Source organism: Bemisia tabaci, chromosome 2 (genome assembly GCF_918797505.1).
Source record: "Bemisia tabaci chromosome 2, PGI_BMITA_v3".
Classification (NCBI taxonomy): domain Eukaryota; kingdom Metazoa; phylum Arthropoda; class Insecta; order Hemiptera; family Aleyrodidae; genus Bemisia; species Bemisia tabaci.
Genome location: NC_092794.1, coordinates 55,506,229 through 55,527,382, shown reverse-complemented (window position 1 = coordinate 55,527,382; position 21,154 = coordinate 55,506,229). Strand labels below are relative to the sequence as shown.

The window sequence follows — 21,154 nt, the reverse complement described above, 5'->3', positions numbered from 1 at the left end:
TTTTGGGCCAGTGTCAAGTTTAATTCCCCGGTAGCACCCCCCCCCCCCGTCCCCGCCCCTTTTTCGGACGCGGGTGGGGATAAAATTACGATATGCGTCTGAATTATTATTGTTGCCCGTGGTTGATAATTTGACATAAGATCATCCGCGTTTCTGCACCAGGGGAGGAGGGGACATGGAAAATTTTGCATTCCGCGGACTAGGGGGCGGGAAGGGAGCTGGAATTGCGCACTTTTGTCTTTTGTTTGCGAAGAGAGGTGTAATCAGGGACACTGATAGTCGATGAAAGGCGGGGGCGGGCGGAAGAAAGTGGGCAGAAACACTCCAGTTGAGGGGCTTGGAGGACAAGGCGCATAAGTGCAGTTTTTGCTATTTCGAGGATTATGTGTTTGGAGTTTAGAAATTACATGGATCCTTATGGCGGCAAAAAATTTCAAACTGACTTTTTGATGCTTAAAAATTGGAATTCGGGGGCGAATTTTTCAGAGAATGTGCATTAAAGCTAGTTTAACTTGACATTATGAATATCTCGATCTTTTCAAAAACTTCACGTATGCGCCTTGTCCAACAAGACCCTCAGTTCGTTGCTTCTTTGAATTTACGGATTCCAGCCGAAGAGGACACTTGTTATTTTATCATGACCGGAATTCAGTTTGCATTTCTCTTTTGGAGGACCGAGACAAGGTAGACGAGGGGAGTTTCCGTTTGAAGCAGTGCAGATATTCGCGATCAAAAGCTGCCTGCTATCGGACTAGTTATCAGGAATGTTTATCAGAAGAATACGATTTCATGGCTGTGGAATTCAAGATTGAGTTTGAAGATGACTTCGCATTCTTTCCGGTTTGTCAAGAGGCGTGATTGATCTTTCAAGGCATGTTGGATGGCACCGGAAAAAGTAGAGGAGAGGGAGAATATGGAGTTATTTTGTAAATAAATAAACATTTAGTCAAATAAACATGCTCGTGTAAAAAAACAAACACTAGGGAAAAATCTGTGTCAGCTAGAATTCATCTTCCCTCTTCCTCCCACAAAAGTACAAATCAAGATTATGTGTTATCCAACGGATATTCTTCACGTAGATACATTTATATTTTCTTGAAAATGTCGACTCCATAACTGCTGCATTCCAAACCGTCTCATAATGGAGAATTTGCACGCAAATTTTTGATTGCTTCGCCCGAAAGTGCGCAAGGAGCTGATTCTAGTATATTTTTTATCATTTTTTTCTGCAATGGGAAATAGTCTAAAAATTGATTTAAAAGTGATAAAATGCGCCGCCTAGTGACGTCATCTGGCGGCATTTCCCATTTAAACACATGTATTTTAGCAGATTCGATCATTTTGTCATATCTTCTCCATATTGTTCAATTGATGAACCAAGGGTATCCTCGTGTTCAGTTCACTCAGTAGTTTCCACTTAAACAGAAAATTCATCCAATTTCAGACAGTTGCAACTTCTCTATTTCTCAGGAGTGTGGCAAATCTAGGGCTAACGAACAATACCGTCTAACTGACAATTCTGGCAAAAATGAGTTAGCGTCTTTCAGGGCCGGATTAAGGGGGTGGCCACATGGGCCGCGGCCCATGGCGGCAAAATTAAGGAGCGGCAAATTTTGCAATTTTTTTAAGTGCAGGTACAACAAAATCGGATTCAGAAAAAAATTACAAACAAGAAAAGGTGACAAAATCTCTCATTTCCTGAGAATTCATTAATTTCTAATTTTGTCGTATTCCGGTGATGCAAAAGACTGCGCACCTTTAATTAGTTGAGTTAAGAGAGAGACCAAACACGCAATTTGGCCTGGAGCGGCGCGGCGCAAAGAGAAATGATGACGAGGACTTGAGATGGAAAGGAGAAGCCCTCACCTCAACGCGGCAGTCGGCATGTAACACATATTAGCGCCTACGAGACTGCATGAATACTTCTCGCATTGCGTCAAACACAGCACGGTCAACAGCGGTCGGCGCGGCGTAAAACGCACACTGCCTACAGACAACATGAATACTTCACATATTGCGCCAAACACAGTGTGGTCAGCGCGGCACGGCGGCGGAAGTTAAAATTATCAACCACATTTATGTTTGTGCTTCCTTAATTTTTCAGTTCATCTCTTACAAATGAAAGGTCTTGTCCCCACAGAGGTAGGTTTACGGAACTGAACTTTTGCGCGAAGTTCCGTGAAATTTTGCTAGTAGTGTTGACAGGGCTTACGCAAAAAATGTGTCCAACACGAGTGAACGATCTCATGCACCCTCCTCCATCCGGCAAGTTCACTTGATGGTTTTTATTGATGTTTCAAAATGAATGAGAAGAGGGCGGCAAAATACAGGCGGCCCATGGGCGGCAAGTAGGTAAATCCGGCCATGGCGTCTTTGCCGTATTCTACAATGTAAGATACGCAGCCAATGATTTCGATTTTGCCGATTCTGTTAGGGAGCACTTCAATGACGCTGTAATGCATAACAAAATTGCAAATCCATCCTTAAAATTACAAAAATGGCGAAGTTTTCTCTTCGTTCCGCAAAAAATCATCAGTATGCAGATAGGCGGTATTATTCCCTAGATATCGGAATGCATTTTATGGGTAAGCAGTGCTGCTTCACTCAAGAAAAACATTTCTCTCGATAAAATATCCATCTTGAAGAAACATTCCGAATATTTTTCCGTAAAATTTTCTGAAACTTTGTATTGAATTGCGCATAAAACTTTGTGACAAATAGGGGAAAATGTTACCAAGTTTCCCGGAAAACTCGTATTCAACCAAAGGAAAATTGACAATACCTAGTTTACACAACGTTCTTCCTTTGCATGGGAAAGCAGTTCCGGCGATTAAAGATTTAGCCAACTCTAACTTTACCGAAACTTTATATAAGAAGACAGTAACGGGCAGTCCGGTCCATGAACTAAAGTTAGAAACTTAGAGAGTTCCCGAGGTGCCTGTCAGGACAAGTAGGAGAGTCAAGCTTCGGCTCAACCTGAGGGTTTGGTTATTAGCGGTCACGGACTTCCAAAATGAACGGTTAAGCGCTGAGAAAAAGTTCGGTTCATGGGTGCGCGTAGGTACTTTACAATGTTCTACGCGTCGGTTGCACTTTCCGACTCATGTGATCAAACTTCTTAGTTCATATAATTGGATTACATTTTGTAAAAAGGAACCACTGGCATTGCAATAATGCTAAGATTGTGCGACTTCATCCTTTGCAATAAAATTGTAGAAATTGTGAAAAACTATGAAATTTAGATGGTAATTTTTGTCTTAAATTTACAGTTTTTAGCGAATAAAATAGAAACTAATAAGGGATAATCGGGTTTTCCTCCAAGACAAAAGAAGTTGCACAATCTTAGCAACATTGCAATGCTAGTGGTTCCTTTTTGCAAAATGCAATCCAATTGTAATTTGGTTCGCAAAACCGAACTTTTAAACCACACTGAATCGTAAAAATAGTTCGGTGGCATGAATCTAGTGTTCCAAACTCACCTTTGAATCTTAGGATCCATCTTGCATATGTATTGAGCTCAATTTTTAGGGGCCATTAAATAGAAATTGAATTTTTGTTGTAGGTTGAGATCGGCGGCATGTTAGCCCCTTCATTGCACCGGGATACAACCCTACCTACAGCGTGTCTACACTGAGAAAAAACTATGGCTTATAAACCTATTAGAGGTAAATATGGAACACCACTAATAGTAGTACCTCTACATATAATAATAGCACATATACCTTAGTTATGGTCTCTGTACCTTAATTAGGTACAGAGACCTTAGTATGGTTCACAGACCGAGAATCATTAGTTTATTTACGACTATTATAGGTGTTCCATATTTACCTCTAATAGGTTTATAAACCATAGTTTTTTCTCAGTGTACAGCGGTAGGCTTCTCATTCTTTGTCATGACGTGAGCCACTCGGTTATGTGCGTGCCTTGTGTTCAAGAATAAAAGCAGTTTTATTCGTAACTCATTTTATTCATTCACTCATCACTCTCTAGTTTATGGGCCTTCGATGCGTGTTAATTTCTGCGGAAACTCACTTATTTGTAACGTAATCGTGAAATTTGTGAAACGTGTGGTGATAACCTCAATTATGATGATGGTGATTGCCAGTCTGTCTTGGTAACATTACCAATAATTGGTAAAAAAAAGAGATGGTAAAGTTCATAGGCGGTTCTACGGGGGTGCCAGTGGGTGCCAGGCACCCCCAAGCAAAAATTAAGTACGGTAATCGGAACCGTGAAATTACTGCTTTGAAAGATTCTGTATTCGCTCACTGTGAGAAAAAATCCCAGCAATCAATAGAAAATGCTTTAAACAGAATTAAAATTGATAGCCGTGTTTTACAAAGATTCCACTGTTTTTTTATAGTAAGATTGTAGTTTTGAAGGAAAGTACTGCTAAAAAATTTTTAAATTGAATTTACAGGTATTTAAGTGGAGAGGAAGGAGAGAAAAAGAGAAAAGAGGGCAGGGAAGGGATAAAACTTGAGGGCAGAAACTTAGGCCTCCCCTGAGCGACCGTCCCCTCTGGAGCTGGTTTCCGACATTTTCCACCTCTGGGCACCCCCAAGAATGAAGGTCTAGAACCGCCTATGGTAAAGTTACCAACGGACCTTGGTAAAAACGGCGACGGCGGCGGCATAGAAACATCTTTCATAAGCGTCATTCGTGCGTTAGTGGGCGTTGATGAAAAATTGCAATTTATTGCAATTTTATCTCTATAAAATCGCGTTCGATGAAATCGAAATTTTATTTCAATTTATCGCAATTTTTCTCCCGATAATGTTGCGATGAATCGCCGTCGATAGAATCGCGATACATTCTCCGATTAAATCGCAATTTATCGCGAACACTTCTCCTTGGGACTGAGCGGCATATTGGCTTGTTTTTATAACAGCCATACACGAGACCAAAGAGAGCCAGTGTGCATGCATGAGTTCAACCGTGTTTTTTGATATGTTGTTAGAATGATGTTTCAAATTCATAATCTATTAGATTTCTAATCAATTGGACCTTATTTAACGACAAATATGGCGTTCATCCTTTTATGTCCGAAATCAACCACTTGATCGATAAATGAGATGTAATTATGTCTTTAAACAGAGATTAAAATAATATATCAAAATATATCAACGTAATTTTTTGATAACTTGTTCAGAATACCTTCCAGATTTAGAATATGTTTAGTTTTTAGTCACAAAGTGCCACAAATCGACGGAATCGCCATTTTTGTGACCTCAAGTCAGGGATCAGGCGCACATTGACCGGCATATTGGCTAATGATCATGTCTTTAAACATAGATTAAAAAAATATATCAAAATATATCAACGTAATTTTTTGATATGTTGTTCAGAATACCCCCCAGATTCAAGAACTGTTTAGTTTTTAGTTACTAAAAGTCGCAATTCGACGAAATAGTCGGTTTTGTGACCTCAAGTCGGGAATCGGATATACGCGTTGAACTGCATATTGGCCCCTGTTTAAGGCGAACTTTATGATTTCCTTTCCGACAAAGAAAAAAAAGTTACATACGCATGTAGCATACGCATACACAGTTACATACGCATTAGACACGATGTTCATTCCATACAATATTCTAATACATACCCCCCCCCCCTCCCCCCGAAAATTCTATCCATTTTTCCGCATCGTTCTCTAGTTTTTCGGAATAGCCGATTTTCCCGTGGACAATCAGTTTTTGAGCATTTTTTGTTTTTGCCACATTTTTTTCACACAAAAATTTAAAAAAAAAAATTATAGTACGTGTTAAAAAGGTTTAATCTGGTATATTATGACCAGTTAACCCAAAAGTGTTCTTATTTTGTCTATACGAGTATTACCCTCCGTTCTGCCAGAGAACAGCGAATTTTCCTGGGAAAATGAGGATTTTTATAGGTGTTTTTGCAAAATAAAAATTACCGTTAAAAGTGAATACAAAAAAAGTGTAACAAAGGATAATAATTCCTAGGTATTCAGAGTTGCGAACTTGCAAAATGGGTACGGTTTCTCCACATTACTTTCCGTAGTTTCCGTTCTCCCGGAAAAGTCGATTTTCCTAGGAAACTGAGCGGTTTCCGACACTTTAGATGACCCTGCGTCTAGATTGCAAGGTCTAAACGTCACAATACGTCATAATATATTATAGCAGGATTTTCATACTACAATGAAAGGACTCCGTGTGAAACGATAATATATTGTGGGAAAGATATGGAAAAAGCCGCCCCTCCATATTTGAAAGTGCTACATAAATTGTTTGAGAGTAAACAATAACTCTGTAGTTGATAGGAAGGGATTTTAGACGAAAAAGAGGACGAGAAAGAGACCAATTGTACATACATTCTGGCCAAAAAACTGGAGCTCTGCCAATCGTGCATACCATACATCGCGACGAAATAGTGAATGTAAATATTACAGCGGAGTGGAGTGTCCGTCCAAGCATGTTAGCATTCTTGCATCTTGCTTAATTGTAGGGGTTGTTATGTTTTCATTCATCCTCGAAATCAGCTTTAGAGATTTGTTTCAAAAAAGATGCAAGAGTGTAAACATGCATGGACGGACACTCCACTCCGCTGTAATATTTACATTCACTATTTCGTTGCGATGTACACTGAGAAAAAACTATGGTTTATAAACCTATTAGAGGTAAATATGGAACACCTATAATAGTCGTAAATAAACTAATGATTCTCGGTCTGTGAACCATACTAAGGTCTCTGTACCTAATTAAGGTACAGAGACCATAACTAAGGTATATGTGCTATTATTATATGTAGAGGTACTACTATTAGTGGTGTTCCATATTTACCACTAATAGGTTTATAAGCCATAGTTTTTTCTCAGTGTATGGTACGCACGATTGGCAGAGCTCCAGTTTTTTGGCCAGAGTGTATGTACACTGTGTCTCTTTCTCGTCCTCTTTTTCGTCTAAAATCCCTCCCTATCACCTACAAGCAAAGCGCCCTTAAATAGCCTTATAGCAGCCGCCAAACACGGAATGAATTTCACTGTAACGCCTGGATACAACTATTTGAACTCCACGGATATGTGTGATGCATATTCACGGAACCGAAGGCGTTTTGACTCTTCAGGCGCCGTCGCCGTCACCCGTGGCGCAGCGTGGGATGGAACTATACTAGGAAATTATAAAAAAGTTTTTTGGATTGTGCACGTCACCTATTCCTTGCGGCATCTCATATTCTCGAAAAATGAACGGTCATCATTTTTGTCCAACATTTTGTGCGTTATAACTGGATTGTTCTTTGAAAATTTCGCACTTTAACACGAAGAGTATCCTCTCTATCTCTTTGAGGCTGTAAGAAATGTCATATCTGTCAAATAGCTTGAAAAAAAAAACTAATAATGTTTACTCATCCACAAACTATGTGCTATATTCGCGCTATGAAGCGCGATATTCCCCCAATACGGCAGCGTGCATGAGCACCTTCTCTGGGTAAAACTCGTTAACCGGCTCCTCGGCTTCATCCAAAGTCCATCCAATGATCGGCATCAGACCGGCTTTTTTTCCATTCTATCGTGCAACATTTACCACATCTACTCCAATAAGTCCCGACCATAAAGCCTAAAATCCTTTTATACCCACAGTGAAGATATGAGAATTCTGGTCGAACCTTAATAAAAAAATCTAATTCTGATTGATTCTCCTCTGAATGGAAATTACATTTATTTGTAAACCAAATGCAAAATTCAACAGTGTTGTTAAATATGTTGGAAATCTGGCAAAACATTATACTAAAAACGATATGACAAGGAACATGTGACATTACATCCAAAAATGTGGATGGAAATAGGAAGATACATGAACTATTTTTAGAAATGAGCCGACTTACTCAAAATACAAAACATACAAGACTGTACTTTTTCAAGCTATTTGACAGATATGACATTTCTTTCAGCCTCAAAGAGATAGAGAGGATACTCTTCATGTTAAAGTGCGAAATTTTCAAAGAACAATCCAGTTATACCGCACAAACTGTTGAACAGAAATGATGACCGTTCATTTTTCGAGAATATAGGATGCCGCAAGGAATAGGTAACGTGCACAATCCAAAAAACACTTTTATAATTTCTTAGTATAGTTCCATCCCACGCTGCGCCAAGGGCGACGGCGCCTGGTGAGTCAAAACGCCTTCGGTTCCGAGAGTATGCATCACACACATCCGTGGAGTTCAAATCGTTGTATCCAGGCGTTACAATGAAATTCATTCCGTGTTTGGCGGCTTCTATACTATTTAAGGGCGCTTTGCTTGTTTCTCTCGTACCGTAACTTGATTCCAGCTATGTTACTAGTGCTGATGAAGGAAACTACTGATTTTCATCGCGACATCGTCAATTTTTTGAGAAAAATTTTTTTTTTTTTTTTTTTAAATTTATTGCAGGCTTGTCTTCTTGCGTTAGCTAGGGTCCATCGAGTTGGAAAAAAAAACGGCTATGCGTTTTTCAAAAAGATTTATCTAATTGCGCACCCCGGTATGTTCGTTATCTATGCGGCACAATGCTTCAAGCTTTTGATAAGGAATTTATGGTTGCCTGTTCATGCTCGAGACATTTAAATGCCGCATTAAACCTTATCGAGAAAAAAACACTGAGAAACGTGGCACGAACTGTATGTAACAAGGTGGTGAAAAAGTGCTTGATCAACACTTTTTCGCGGGGAAAACAAGGTCAAGACAATTGGAGACTGGCCCCTCGGTCTTCTACTAGTGCTCATTAGAGCTCAAAATTGACTCTAGTTGAAATTTTTGAACTTTCGTGTCTTGTTTTCCCCGCAAATTAGTGTAGATACCGCACTATTTTCCAACTCGAATCGTTGTCAGTTCGAATCATAGAGTACATAGAGTCGTAATGTAAGTGGGTGAGCTGGCGCCACTTTTAAGCATTTTCCAGGTCCCGAATTCCGAGACTCCTGTGTGACGCCGGGTCACTTTTTCGATACATAATCGATTGTTGGCGATACACGGGTACCCGGCCATCTGATGTTAACAAAGAAGATAGGAATCACCACGTATTCCACACCGCCATTTTAGATCGAACATGTATCGGAAAAGTGACCTGAACTCGGCGCACACCGGGCTCGGAACTCGTCGAGCAGAACATGGCGCCGGCGCCAGCTCTCCCATTCACATTACGACTCTATGTACTCTCTGGTTCGAATTTCCCGCCGATTCCATCGACCTCAGCTTCGCGAGGCAGAGTCCCAAAGTTCGCCGCTAGAGAGCAGCGGTGGCAGCGCACTGTTGCACGGTAATTTGAAGATGTCCGTTTACCTCGTTCAGGTATCCAGGCCGGTCGAGCGAGGGGGGAGGGTGGAGAGGAACAACAGTTATCTGCGGCGAACGGCGCGGCGAATAGCCGCCAGTGGCAGTGCACACAGTTGGCCCGCAATGAGCATAACGCAACTACGTGTTGCTTCTCCGCGAAGCGATTCCCAGCGCTGCGATCTCGCTCTTCCAGTTCCCTGTCGCCGTTGACCGCTTTTTCGTGACCCCCCGATCACGACGTTGTGTGTCGAAAAGTCCCGCGACCAGCGAAAATTTCATCCAGGTTGGCGTGCAACTTTCGATGGCTTCCTGACGTGCCAAACCCTGGGAAGCACCGCAGATTGCACTTCCTTTGGTTTCTCGTCCTTAACTCGCGTGTGACAAGTGTGTTTTATTAAAACTCGTGACAGGGGCATTAGTGCGTTTTCATTAGTATCGCTTCCTCAAAAAAAAAAAAAAAAAAAAAAAATTGAAAAAATTACTTTTTGAAAAAAATTATCGGGTTGATTTTACAGTGTAAAATTTACACTCATTATTTATCGCAATTGATCTCTTTTTAGGAGAGGTAAATTCAGTGGTCTCTCTTCTCTTTTTCTCGATCGTCTCGAGGGGAGCAAGACTGAAAAAGATACTCAGCTTTGATTAGTGAGTTCATGCATCGTAGACAATAAAACAAATGTATCAAGAAGCGTTATTTTTGTCCGACTTTTTCGGAACGTCAATTGCTGCGCAAAGATGCAAATTAATTTGAAAAACTTTCTTTTATTTTCAAAGCTGAATTTTGTGACCGAACATTAATGAATTGGTTTACTTGCTTGCTTTAAAAATATTATATGTTTTGTCTGCCTCTGTGCGTAAATTATGTTCTTCCTAACCCTGCTCTTTACTATTAACAAAAAATAAACAGAATAAAAATCAAATGAAACTGTGTCGGCAATATCTCCTTGCGTTAGCATGCTCAGTGTAAAAAGTTTAAAGTGTGGAAAAAAGTGTTTGTCTAAAGTGCGGAATGTATGGTAAAGGCCAGAATCAAAATATAACATGCACAAGTGAAAGTTTGAGTGTAAAAGAATGTTCATGTGAAATTAACTGTCCTTAAAATTAGCTCCAAAACATAATGTGGACGCACTGGTAAATGTGTGAAGGATCAAAACTGTCGATGCAATCGGGAAGCTTTTCAAAACTTCGAAGTCACTGGGATATTCTTGGATATTCTTGCAAATGTTGAGGTGAGTCTCAAATAAAATTCAGAGGTATCACGGGTTGCATCCGAGGGGATGGAAGGGGAGATATTGAGTCATTCAATAAAGTTCCCTCCTCTCCCGGCAATTGTAAAGTAAAAGGATGACTCTCCCCTAGGGACAAGACACGAGAGCAAACTAAATCCCTAATACCAGCAACTGCAAAGAACAAAAAAAAAATAATTCACAGCATGGTTGATAGTTACGCTATTTTTTACGAGGAAAAATACTAGAATCAGAAAAATTCTTCACGACAAAAAAAAGCAATGCCATCAACTATGGTGTAAAGTTTCCACAATTTCCATATATTTTTTTTAATAAAATAAAAGTGCTTACGTATTTACGTATTCTGTCGTTGAAAATGAAATTCAGCACCGATTTGCGATTCAATAAACTGTATCCATATATAAAATTACGCTTAAATGTTGTCATTGATTAAAATCAACTTTCAATTTCAAAGAGCTCTCCACAGTTGGATCACCTTCGGCTTCGGCAGAGGGAAACCAACGTATTTTATGGGGAAATTTGGTTTATGGCTGATGATCTGAATGAGCCCGTCATTCTCTTAAATGTGTGACAGCATTTTCTTTACATGAAAAAAAGGTACTTATATTCCGACATTTTGAAATCTTAAATTAGCTTTTTTTTCTAGTAACCGTGAGGTAAATTTGGCGAATTTGCGCGCAAATATGACAGTTTAAGCCCCAAATGCACACCAGCCCATTTCGGCCACACCCACGCAGGGGAACAGTTTCTGGCATTGAATTTCTCAAAAGGAGGCTAAGGATATGGTTGGTTCGGTAAACAGGCAAAAAATGCTGTATAATTTAGAGGTGAGAGGCAAGTGACGTACTTATCAAAACAATAATACATATAACAATTCGTGTTTCCATGCAAGGTGTTTACGTAGCTAGGTAACTGACCACAGCCGTATTAGCCGGGCTTTCTGTGGAACGGTTTTTTTTCCCAATTTTTTTTCTACTGGTGGTCCAATCAAATCTTTAGGGGGGGCTCGGGAGTCTTGAAAATTGTAAAGGATTTGAGAGGTCCTGAAAATAGGATTTTGGGGGTCCTAAAGCTCTTGAAGTTTAGGGTTAGGGGCTTCTAATGACATTTTGGAAACTTGAAACTGAAATTTCGATGAAACTTGCAGAATAGAATTTTTGTGAGTCCTGCATACGACAATGCCTATGAACTCTTAAGTTCTGATCTCAATATTTCATCGGGATCTTAAGACCGACGTTTTTCTGAGCTCAGAGAGATTTTTTTTTTTTTTTTTTTTTTGGGGGGGGGGGGGGTCCAATTTGGGAAGAACAAATAAAATAAGTATTATTTTTTTATCTCCTGAGACCGAAGTGACAGCGTTTGAGACCTTTAGTTTTCTTGGAATCTTGAACCGCCTTCAATTTACGAAGAATGCAACCCGCAATGTGCGGGTCTCTCTGCCCGCGAGCACCCTCAGCCCAGCCCCTGAGCGCTAATCCGGTCCTGGAAGGCACTTTTTCGCAATCGGAACCACTTCCTTGCCCAATTGAAAACGAATTTCACCGAAAGGATCTCGCTCGAGTTGATCCCTTTCCGTGAATTCAGTTTCGATCTTGAAGGAGGTCGTAGGATAAAGACAGCTCAGAGTTGGTACTCTTCTGTGAATTGATTCCGTTCCATTCATAAAGCATCGAAAGAAACCAGTCACATTATTAAATCCTTGCGTTCTTTACAAGGGCAATTATTTTTAAATAAAACCCAAAAACCTGTTTTAGTTGATGGAACTTCGTTTGTTTCAAGCTATTTATGAAAACGGTAGTGCTGAACCTTTCAACTCGATTTTCTTAAAAGGTAAAAAACATATCAGTTCGTTTCTAGATGCAATGATCCAATTTTAGCAGGCATATTAGTGAAGCTGCCACCGTGTATAGGTTTTTGACGTACCGAGAGTTACAGTTTTAGCCCATAATCACGGAGACCCTACCAGCGTATCCAGAGTTTATCACTGCATGGATTGTTCAACTGGAAAGAGACGACCTTTCTCATGAAACAGTGGCTTCTTGATTATGGTTTCCCCTTTTAAGGCTTCCTCTGAGCTTGGGTGTTGATCATGAACATGACCGGTGACACTATCGTATTTCTTACAATTTTTTACACGACGTCAAATGCGTCCGTTGAAAGTGGATTAAGGTGAGAGGGTTACAGAAATACAGAGCCCGTGCGGCAAATTGTTGGAGGGCGGCAAATTATGGAAATGTGGCGGGAGATTTCGAAAGTAATGGCCTCTTTCCTGCTTTTGTTTTCAATTTTCTTCCTTAGGTTTGAAAAAAAAATATACACTTTTGAAACCTAGGGGCAGCACAGTGTTGCTAACTCCAGGTGTGGAAAAAGAAAAACCAACCCAGAGCTGACCGTTGGATTCACTGTACACAAGTGCACTAGGTGCGCATCGAGGGGTGTGTACCTATTGCGGAAACGTCAGTGCTGAATCGCATTTGTCGCGAAGTGAAAGCTGAAAACTAAAAAATATACTATATTTACGGATAATTTATTTATATATATATACTATATATTAATATATATTAATATATATATTACTATATATTAATATACTATATTTTCGGATAATTTTCACAGTATTATTGTGGTCTCATCAACAGCTTCTAAATCGGATTTTTGGGGTTTTCCGAACATACCAAATAATGTAAAATATATACCGGGCATCGATCGATACTTAGTACAGGGCCGGATTCACCTACTTGCTGCCCATGGGCCGCCTGTATTTTGCCGCCTCCCTCTCATTCCTTTTGAAATACCAATAAGAACCATCAAGTAAACGTGCCAGCGGGGAGGGGTGCATGAAACTAGTTTACTCGTATTGGACATATTTTTTGGGAAAGCCCTCTTAACACTACTAGCAAAAGTTCACGGAACTTTGCGCGAAAGTTAAGTTCCGTAAACCTATCTCTGTGTGGACAAGGCCTTCCATTCATAAGAAATGAACGAAAAAATTATGAAAGAACAAACATAAATGTAGTTCAATGATTTTAACTTCCGCCGCCGCGACGCGCAGACCGCACCGTGTTGAACGCAATGCGTGAAGTATTCACGCAGTCTTGTAGGCGCTATGTGTTTCACGCTGACCGTACTGTGTTTGGCGCAATGCGTGAAGTATTCATGCATTCTTGAAGGCGCTATCCGTTTCACGCTGACCGCAATGACCACACTGTGTTTGATGCAATGCGTGAAGTATTCGTGCAGTCTTGTAGGCGCTAATATGTGTTACATGCCGATCGCCGCGCCGAGGGCTTCTGCTTTTCATCTCAAGTCCTCGTTATCATGTCTCTCTAAGTCGCGCCGTTCCAGGCCAAATTGCGTGTTTGGTCTCTCTCTTAACTCGACTTATTGAAGGTGCTGTCTCTTGTATCACTAAGAGACGACAAAATCAGGTATTACTATACTCTCAGGAAATGAGAGATTTTGTCGCCTTTTCTCGTTTGTAATTTTGTTTTTATAAATCCGATTTTTTTTTTTTTTATACCTACACTTTAATAAATTGCAAATTTTTGCCGCCCCTTAGATTTGCCGCCATGGGCCGCAGCCCATGTGGCCACCCCCTTAGTCCGGTCTTGACTTAGTACTCTCAATTTTGACAGCATACACTTTCTTGAAAAACATTCCTGATAGACGTATGTCCGTAATCCATAGGTACGTCGATATAATATTTCGACGGCGTAAGTCTGCAATCGCATATCTCGTTTGCGATGTCTGAATATCTCCGCCTCTATGTTATTTTTTTAGAGGAGAACAAATTGACATCATTCCTTGAAATTTATGCAAAATTGTCTTCGTACGGAAAAGAAAAATCACGGCAGTTTTAAAGAATTGCCGTTGAGTAGCTTTCCGTTTAAAAAATAATGTATGACAGGAAGTCTGCGGATGTGATTGCCGACTTACACCGTCGATTTTTATTTTATTTCATTTATACATATAGTTGATTCCCGCATCCGGAATTAATTTAGGCTTTAAATTAGATTAGACTAGAGATCTTTCGGGAGTTAAATGCTGAAACATGTCTCTGGATGTGACGCATCAATTTTCGGCAACAGCACTGTAGATAGTGAAACCAGTATCTTGGTAAAATTTGTTCGACATCTCGCTACTCCCATCATATATTCACCACAATATTTATAGTTTTTCTGCAGTGAAGGTGTGATTGCATTTGCACCCTACCGGTTGGGCTACTCAACGCTTTGCACGGCTCACGTGAAAATGGAACTACGGACGCTCACGTCCCACAATTGTGTAAGAGGTTAGAAGCCGGGTGGATAGGAGGGAGCTGTGTCTTGCTTTACGTAACCCTCCTACAGTCGGTGGAAAAAAGCTCCTTATTTGAAGAGCACTTATTAATTGTTACGAGCCTCCTTCGAAGAGCCCCCAGATTTCGAGCGATAACTTCATCGACACGGTTTCGCGAGGTTGCATCCTCGTACTTTTGAAGGCGATTCATGCGCTTTTGCCAAAAATAATTGAATCGGTCAGTTACAGAGGGGCTCAAGCGCCAAAAATGAGAATTCGAGAAAAATTATAATTACCGTTTTAATCAGGGACGGACTGGCCCTAAATTAAGTATGGGGCGGGCCCCTAGGGGGGTCTGGGGGGCCCCCCAGTAGAAGGGGGGTCCGGGGGCCCTCCCCCGGAAAATTTTGAAAATTAGGCCCTTTTAGAATGAATTTTACGCTATTTTAGACCCTATTCTTTAATATTATTTTTGAAACATTATCCAAAAAGAGACCAGAAATGCAAAACTTAGTATATTTTCTTAAACTGGATGAAAAACTGAGAATCCGTTGTATACTTGGAATTCAACTTTTATTTTCCTCTTCCAACGAAAAATTGTGCCAAAGCTAAATTAGTATACAGAAGATACATAGAATCAAGTAGAATAGTAATAGTGACAGTCTAAAAAGAACACATTCTGAAAAACACAGTTCGGATTTTTTTGTTCGTTTGTTTTTTTTTAAATGTACTTTTTAGCCGCCAAAATTGACAACTGTCTTAATTTTTTTTTTGAACGTTTTATTGGATCCTTTCTTCGCTCTGCTCATAGAAAAATCAGTGCCGTTTACTAGTTAAATGACGCGTAATGAATGAATAAATCGATGGTTAAATTCTGAAAACACGTAACTCGGAATCCGCATCATGAACCCTGAGACTCGTAAGGATGCTCATGTTTTGCGTGTATCCTTATGAGTCTCAGGGTTCATGAGTTAATGATGCGGATTCCGAGATACGTGTTTTCAGAATTTAGCCATCGAAATAAAAATAAAAATACAAACAAAAAATTGACAAAAATCCCTACTAGGGGCCTCCAAAGTTCAAAATTGCATAGAAATGCGCCCTCGAGGCCTCTCTGAATCAGTACCAAAGGGCCCCCGGCAAAAAGGACCCTTTTGTCGAATCGGCGATAAAGAGCCCGGTGCCTTGAAGGTCCTTAGAGGCGGTATAAAACCGCATCAAGGCCTCTTCAAATCGGCAATAAATGGTCCCTTGGAAACGGCAAAAAAGGACTCCTTCGAATCAGATAAAGGGGCTCTTTTAAGGTCCTTAGAAGCGGCAAAAAAAGGCTCCATCGAGTCTTCTTCGAATCGGCAATAAATGAGTCCTTCAGGGCTCTTCCGAAATGACAAAAAAGGACCCCTTTGGACTTATTCGAATCAGAAAAAAGGGCTCTCAAAATGCAACGCCCTAGATACGGCATAAAAAAGCTCCTTCAGGGCGCTCTCCGAATCGGCAATAAAGTGTCCTGTCCTCTCAGGAGTCTCGGGGCCCTTTCTCGAGGACGAACCGAAAAAGCCCTCGGGCGCTTCTTCGAAACGGCGAAATACGGCCCTTCAAATCGGCCAAAAGGGGTCCCTCCGGGGCCCCTTTTGACCGATGAAAGTGGGGCGATCGCCCCATCGCCACCCCGGCCAGTCCGTCCCTGGTTTTAATTGACCCCCTCTAAATTTCAGAGCTCTAGAATATTAAAACGATTGATTAATCAGTCACATTCGTAATTACTCTGCAATTTAAAACGGGTTGGTTTATGCAGTTTAATTTTTTCCGTGTATGAGAAAATTTCAAGGGAAAACATACATGACTTCCCTGAAAAATTCATGTTTTATCAGGGGAAATTTCGCAACTCCTAAAGGTTTATATGACGTTCTTCCTTAGTGCGGCAGTTTAGTGACGTCACGACTCATAGCATCTATTTCATTTACTTGGGGCGTGGGCGTGGCGCGGTCATGGGAGATTTTATTTTGACGGATCTCTTGGCGACCGTCAATCAATGGCCGACTCGAAGAATGTCGCACTCGCACTGCCGCAGAAAGGAAAAAAACACTTTATGAGCAGGTGGACGTTGCCTTTCCTCCGATAGAGTAAAGATTTTCTGGAACATCGGTGAATATATTTTTCTTCCGATTTATCGAATGTGATTTTTTCACATAATTTCATGCGCAGCGTAATCAAACTTCCGAAATCGGATTCCTCTCCAAATTCGACTACTCTGATGGAAATGAATAGACTGATTCAGCTAGGACACCAAAATCCGTCTTATTCGTGAAAAAACGAGAGTTAGGAGAGGGCTTTTAGTGCATGCAAATCGGAGTTGTCTCAGATAAAAAAGCAGTGAGTCCAAGTTCTTCCGAGAGAGAACTGTACTTCCTGTTGTCTTAGAGAGAATATAGTAGATACCCTTTTCTGCCAATTTCTAACCTTGAAGGTTCGTCGTGTGTTCAGAACGTGATTACGCAAGCATGCAGAACATAGGTTACGTACAACTGTCTTGCTTCGTATATAATAAAAAACACCCTCTCTCATTTAAGTAGTCGTGGATTTTTTTTAATACCAGTTTAAATGTTCTCTTCCTCCGAAAATAGGACTCATCAGACAAAATCGAAGAGAGATAGAGGAAGGTAGATGAGGGAGAGAGAGCGATCGAACAAACCTGCATGTCCCAGAGGTGACAAGATCTGAGACCATACAGCAGGGTATCCCGAAAGTCCGTACCCCCCCTCCCCCTGGTAACTTTTGAACGGTTAGAGATAGAAAAACGAAACTTGGGGAATGTTTCTATCACAAAGGGGGCCATCTTTTAGGGGGGGGGGGGGTCAACATTTTTTTCTCTCCCTCAGGGGGGGCGGGGGGGCAACTGTTTTTCCAAATGGCAACCCCTGTCTTGAGGTACATCACTGGAAAGAACATAAAAAACTAAGAATTTTGGCGCAAACCGCAGATAAATATCTTCATTTTTGACCGAGTTATGATAGGTCAAAGGTCAAATTGTACCTATTTTCAAAAGATCATAACTATCCGGTTCTTTTCGTAGAGGAAAAAAAAAACTGGAAAATATACCAAATTGTAAGCACTTTTAAGTAAAAAGCACAGAAAACACTTCAAACTAATTTTAAGGGGGATTTCGGACCCCCAAATACGTCAGTTCAAAGGTCATACGATTTTCCCGCGAAATAAGCAAATATCCCCTTACTTTCCCTCACATTGTCTCGGTAAGTCCAAAATTAGTTCAACATCGCGTTTTCAAGTCCCTAAATTTTGGACGAAGTTTGAGAAAAAACGAAATTTAAACGGTTGAATTGAATCACGTTATTTCGTTTTCTTAAATTTCGTTTTCTGAACTTTGCCCAAAATTTGGGGACTTGAAAACGCAATGTTGAACTAATTTTGAACGGACCGAGACAATGTTGAGGCAAAGTAAGGGGAAATTGGCTCATTTCGCGGGAAAATCGTATGACCTTTGAACTGACATATTTGGGGGTCCGAAATCCCTCTTAAAATTAGTTTGAAGTGTTTTCTATGATTTTTACTTGAAAAAGACTACTATTTGATACATGCTCCCGCTTTAATATTTCTCTACGATAATTTGAACCGGAGTTATGATTTTTTGAAAATAGGTCAATGTTTAGCTTTTCCAACTGAGATCCTAAAATTTTTGTTTGAGGTTACAGGAGGAACATACATATGTTCTATTGTTTCGAACCAAACGATACATTGAGGTGCTATCGAATAGGTTTATATCGATTATCGGGAACTCAAGGGTCTCGAGCATGATCGACTGTTCTACATAAATCTGAAACTCAGTGTTGGCAACTTGGAAGAACACTGAAAAGAAATTCTCGGTGTTTTTACCAAGGTTCGTTGGTACCTTTACCATCTCACGTTTTTTACCGATTATTGGTAACTTTACCAAGACAGACTGGTAAGCTTACCTAAAAACCGGTATTTTTACTGTTTTTTTTTCAGGTAAGAATACCACTTTTATTGGTAATCAATTCCCGGTAACTTTGCCATTTTATCTCGGTAATTCTACCACAGTCGATAAAAAATATTAGCGTTTTTACCAAGGTCCAGTAAAGTTACCGAGAAAGCTCAATAATTTTACCGAGATTTCTCGGTAAAATTACAATTCCATGTATGGTAATTTTACCAAGAAAAAATTGAGATCAAATAGAACCCTGAATTCTTGGTAATTTTACCCTTTTCTAAGTAAATACACCGAGATTTTTTTCTCAGTGATTTGGGACTGGAGGACAGGCGGCAACTCCGGGGCCGGGGTCGGGCGCAGCTGTCGTGGGGCACCGGGAGCAGCGAGTCGGAAAATGAGCGGAGGAAGAGGTTCCAGGTTCGGAGGACCACCTACGTCCGACGACGATGACGACGACCTGCGTCTCCCGATCAGCAACCTGTCCTCCGCCTCCCAGAAGTTTCCCGCCGCACCGCACCCCGCACCCCGCACCCCGCACCCCGCACCCCGCACCGCTCCGCCTCTGAGAAAAAAATCCCTCCTAAACGCACCACTTTCCTCGAGCGCCCGGTCGGGTCGTCTTCCAATACTGCCGTGCTGAGGCAAACGCCGTATGAACCTTCACACTTTGCCGAATTTCCTTCTATAAGAACCGAATTTACTGGGAAAATTGTAAATATTTTCCCCCAAAATTTTCAGACAATAATTTTCTACTCAATTTAATCTACGATATCTAAAAATTTCAAAGAAAATATGCTCTAATTGCGTAAAAATCTACACGTTTTATAAGCCAAATTTGGCACATTATTACGAACATTAGTTGGAAATGCCTATATCATCCAATAAATTTGGGTAGTACCACAATTTTAGGGGATAACCCTTGAGACTTTTTTCTCCGTGATATATACAGCTCGTTTCAGAAAACTTTGCCCTTTTCGCCGTATGCGAAGGATAGAGAACTCCCTATCTCGCGTACACTGTATAAGAGGAAAAGTTATCTGAAACGGTCTCTATCATGCTGAGTCAGCATGATATCATTGTGATCGACTCTCCGTGGTAAAAATTGGCAGTAGAATCTGTGTTCCAAAATACCATAGACCTACAGCCGGCTGTAAGATTTCCAATAGCTTCTATAGCCGGCAACACGATTCCTTATAGCCTTTTATAGCCGATGGCGATTAAGCAACAGCCAGGCGATAAAGTGTATGCTAAACGTTACTAATTACGGATGCTAGGACTTAGTGAGTTTTTGGAATACTGCTCTCTTTTTGGGCCATAGTGTCTTGATTTATTTTGTGAGGAAAGCTCCGTACTTTTGATGGATGCCATGCCATTACTAATACATTAGAGATCCTTCAGTTTCGTATGATACTGTGCAATACCTCTGGTGTGAAATAGTTGCTTCAAGCGCCGTGGCAGGCGGGCAGCCAGCGCGTAACACGCATTGGCGCCTACAAACCTAACAGGGATACTTCACGCGTTGCGCAATGCGTGAAGTATCCCTGTTAGGTTTGTAGGCGCCAGTGCGTCGCCGCTCCGCTTTGTGTTAGGCTCTAATATTTAATCTCGTGGATTTGGCGTTTTTCAACTCATGACTTTGAAATGTTTGCACATCCTGTATGGATTATTCTCGTTTTAATTGATGACAAAAAAAAATATGTATTAAAGGAAAATAAAACGTGTGTTTTGTAAATATTAAGGTGGTTCCGTATCAAACTTAATGATTTCCAAAGCACAGAATTTCTACACAATTTCTTATAGCCTTCTATAATCGATGGCGAAAAAGCAACAGCCAGGCGATAAAGTGTAAAGCCCGGCGATAGGAATTAAAGCCCAGCTGCATAATTTTTTATCGCTTCGCATAGCCCGGCCGTATGATTTTCTCCGCATTCTACAGCCAGCTATATGATTTTCTGTAGCCTTCTTTAGCCGGCTACGAGAATTCATATGGTATTTTGAAACGCAGCTCTTATCGCCAATTTTTTCCAGGGCCACCACGGCATTACCAATGCTTAAGGTCCCAAATCGCGGTCGAACTGGAAAAGGACCGTTTCTGTAGCGGTAGGTCAGTGAATGGGGCCTTTGGCGCCCAGTCGGGAGCGGACGACCGACTCCGTGGAAAAATGGAGACACGACTTAAGAACACGCCACGCGACGCCGACGCCAGTGCAAGGCAAAAAGCATCCTCCAGCGAGATCGGGCAAGCGCGACTCACGCGCGGCCTCCAGCTGCCGCCCGTTGCCGTTTACTGTTGACTCCCGTTCCGCCGTGCTAAGGAAGAACGCCGTATAAACCTTTAGAAGTTGCTACATTTCCTTCAATAAAGACCTAATTTACTGGAAAAATTGTG

General features: G+C 40.9%; 1 protein-coding gene across 1 annotated transcript in view; it reads left to right on the top strand.

The window, feature by feature from the left end:
- Positions 1 to 9,201: 9,201 nt before the first annotated feature.
- Positions 9,202 to 21,154, top strand: part of LOC109034275 (uncharacterized) — a 45,258-nt gene continuing 33,305 nt past the window's right edge. Inside the window, exon 1 of the mRNA XM_019047328.2 lies at positions 9,202 to 10,502. Coding sequence (XP_018902873.2) covers positions 10,495 to 10,502 — 8 coding nt within the window. The 5' untranslated portion in view covers positions 9,202 to 10,494. The remainder of the gene's footprint in view (positions 10,503 to 21,154) is intronic.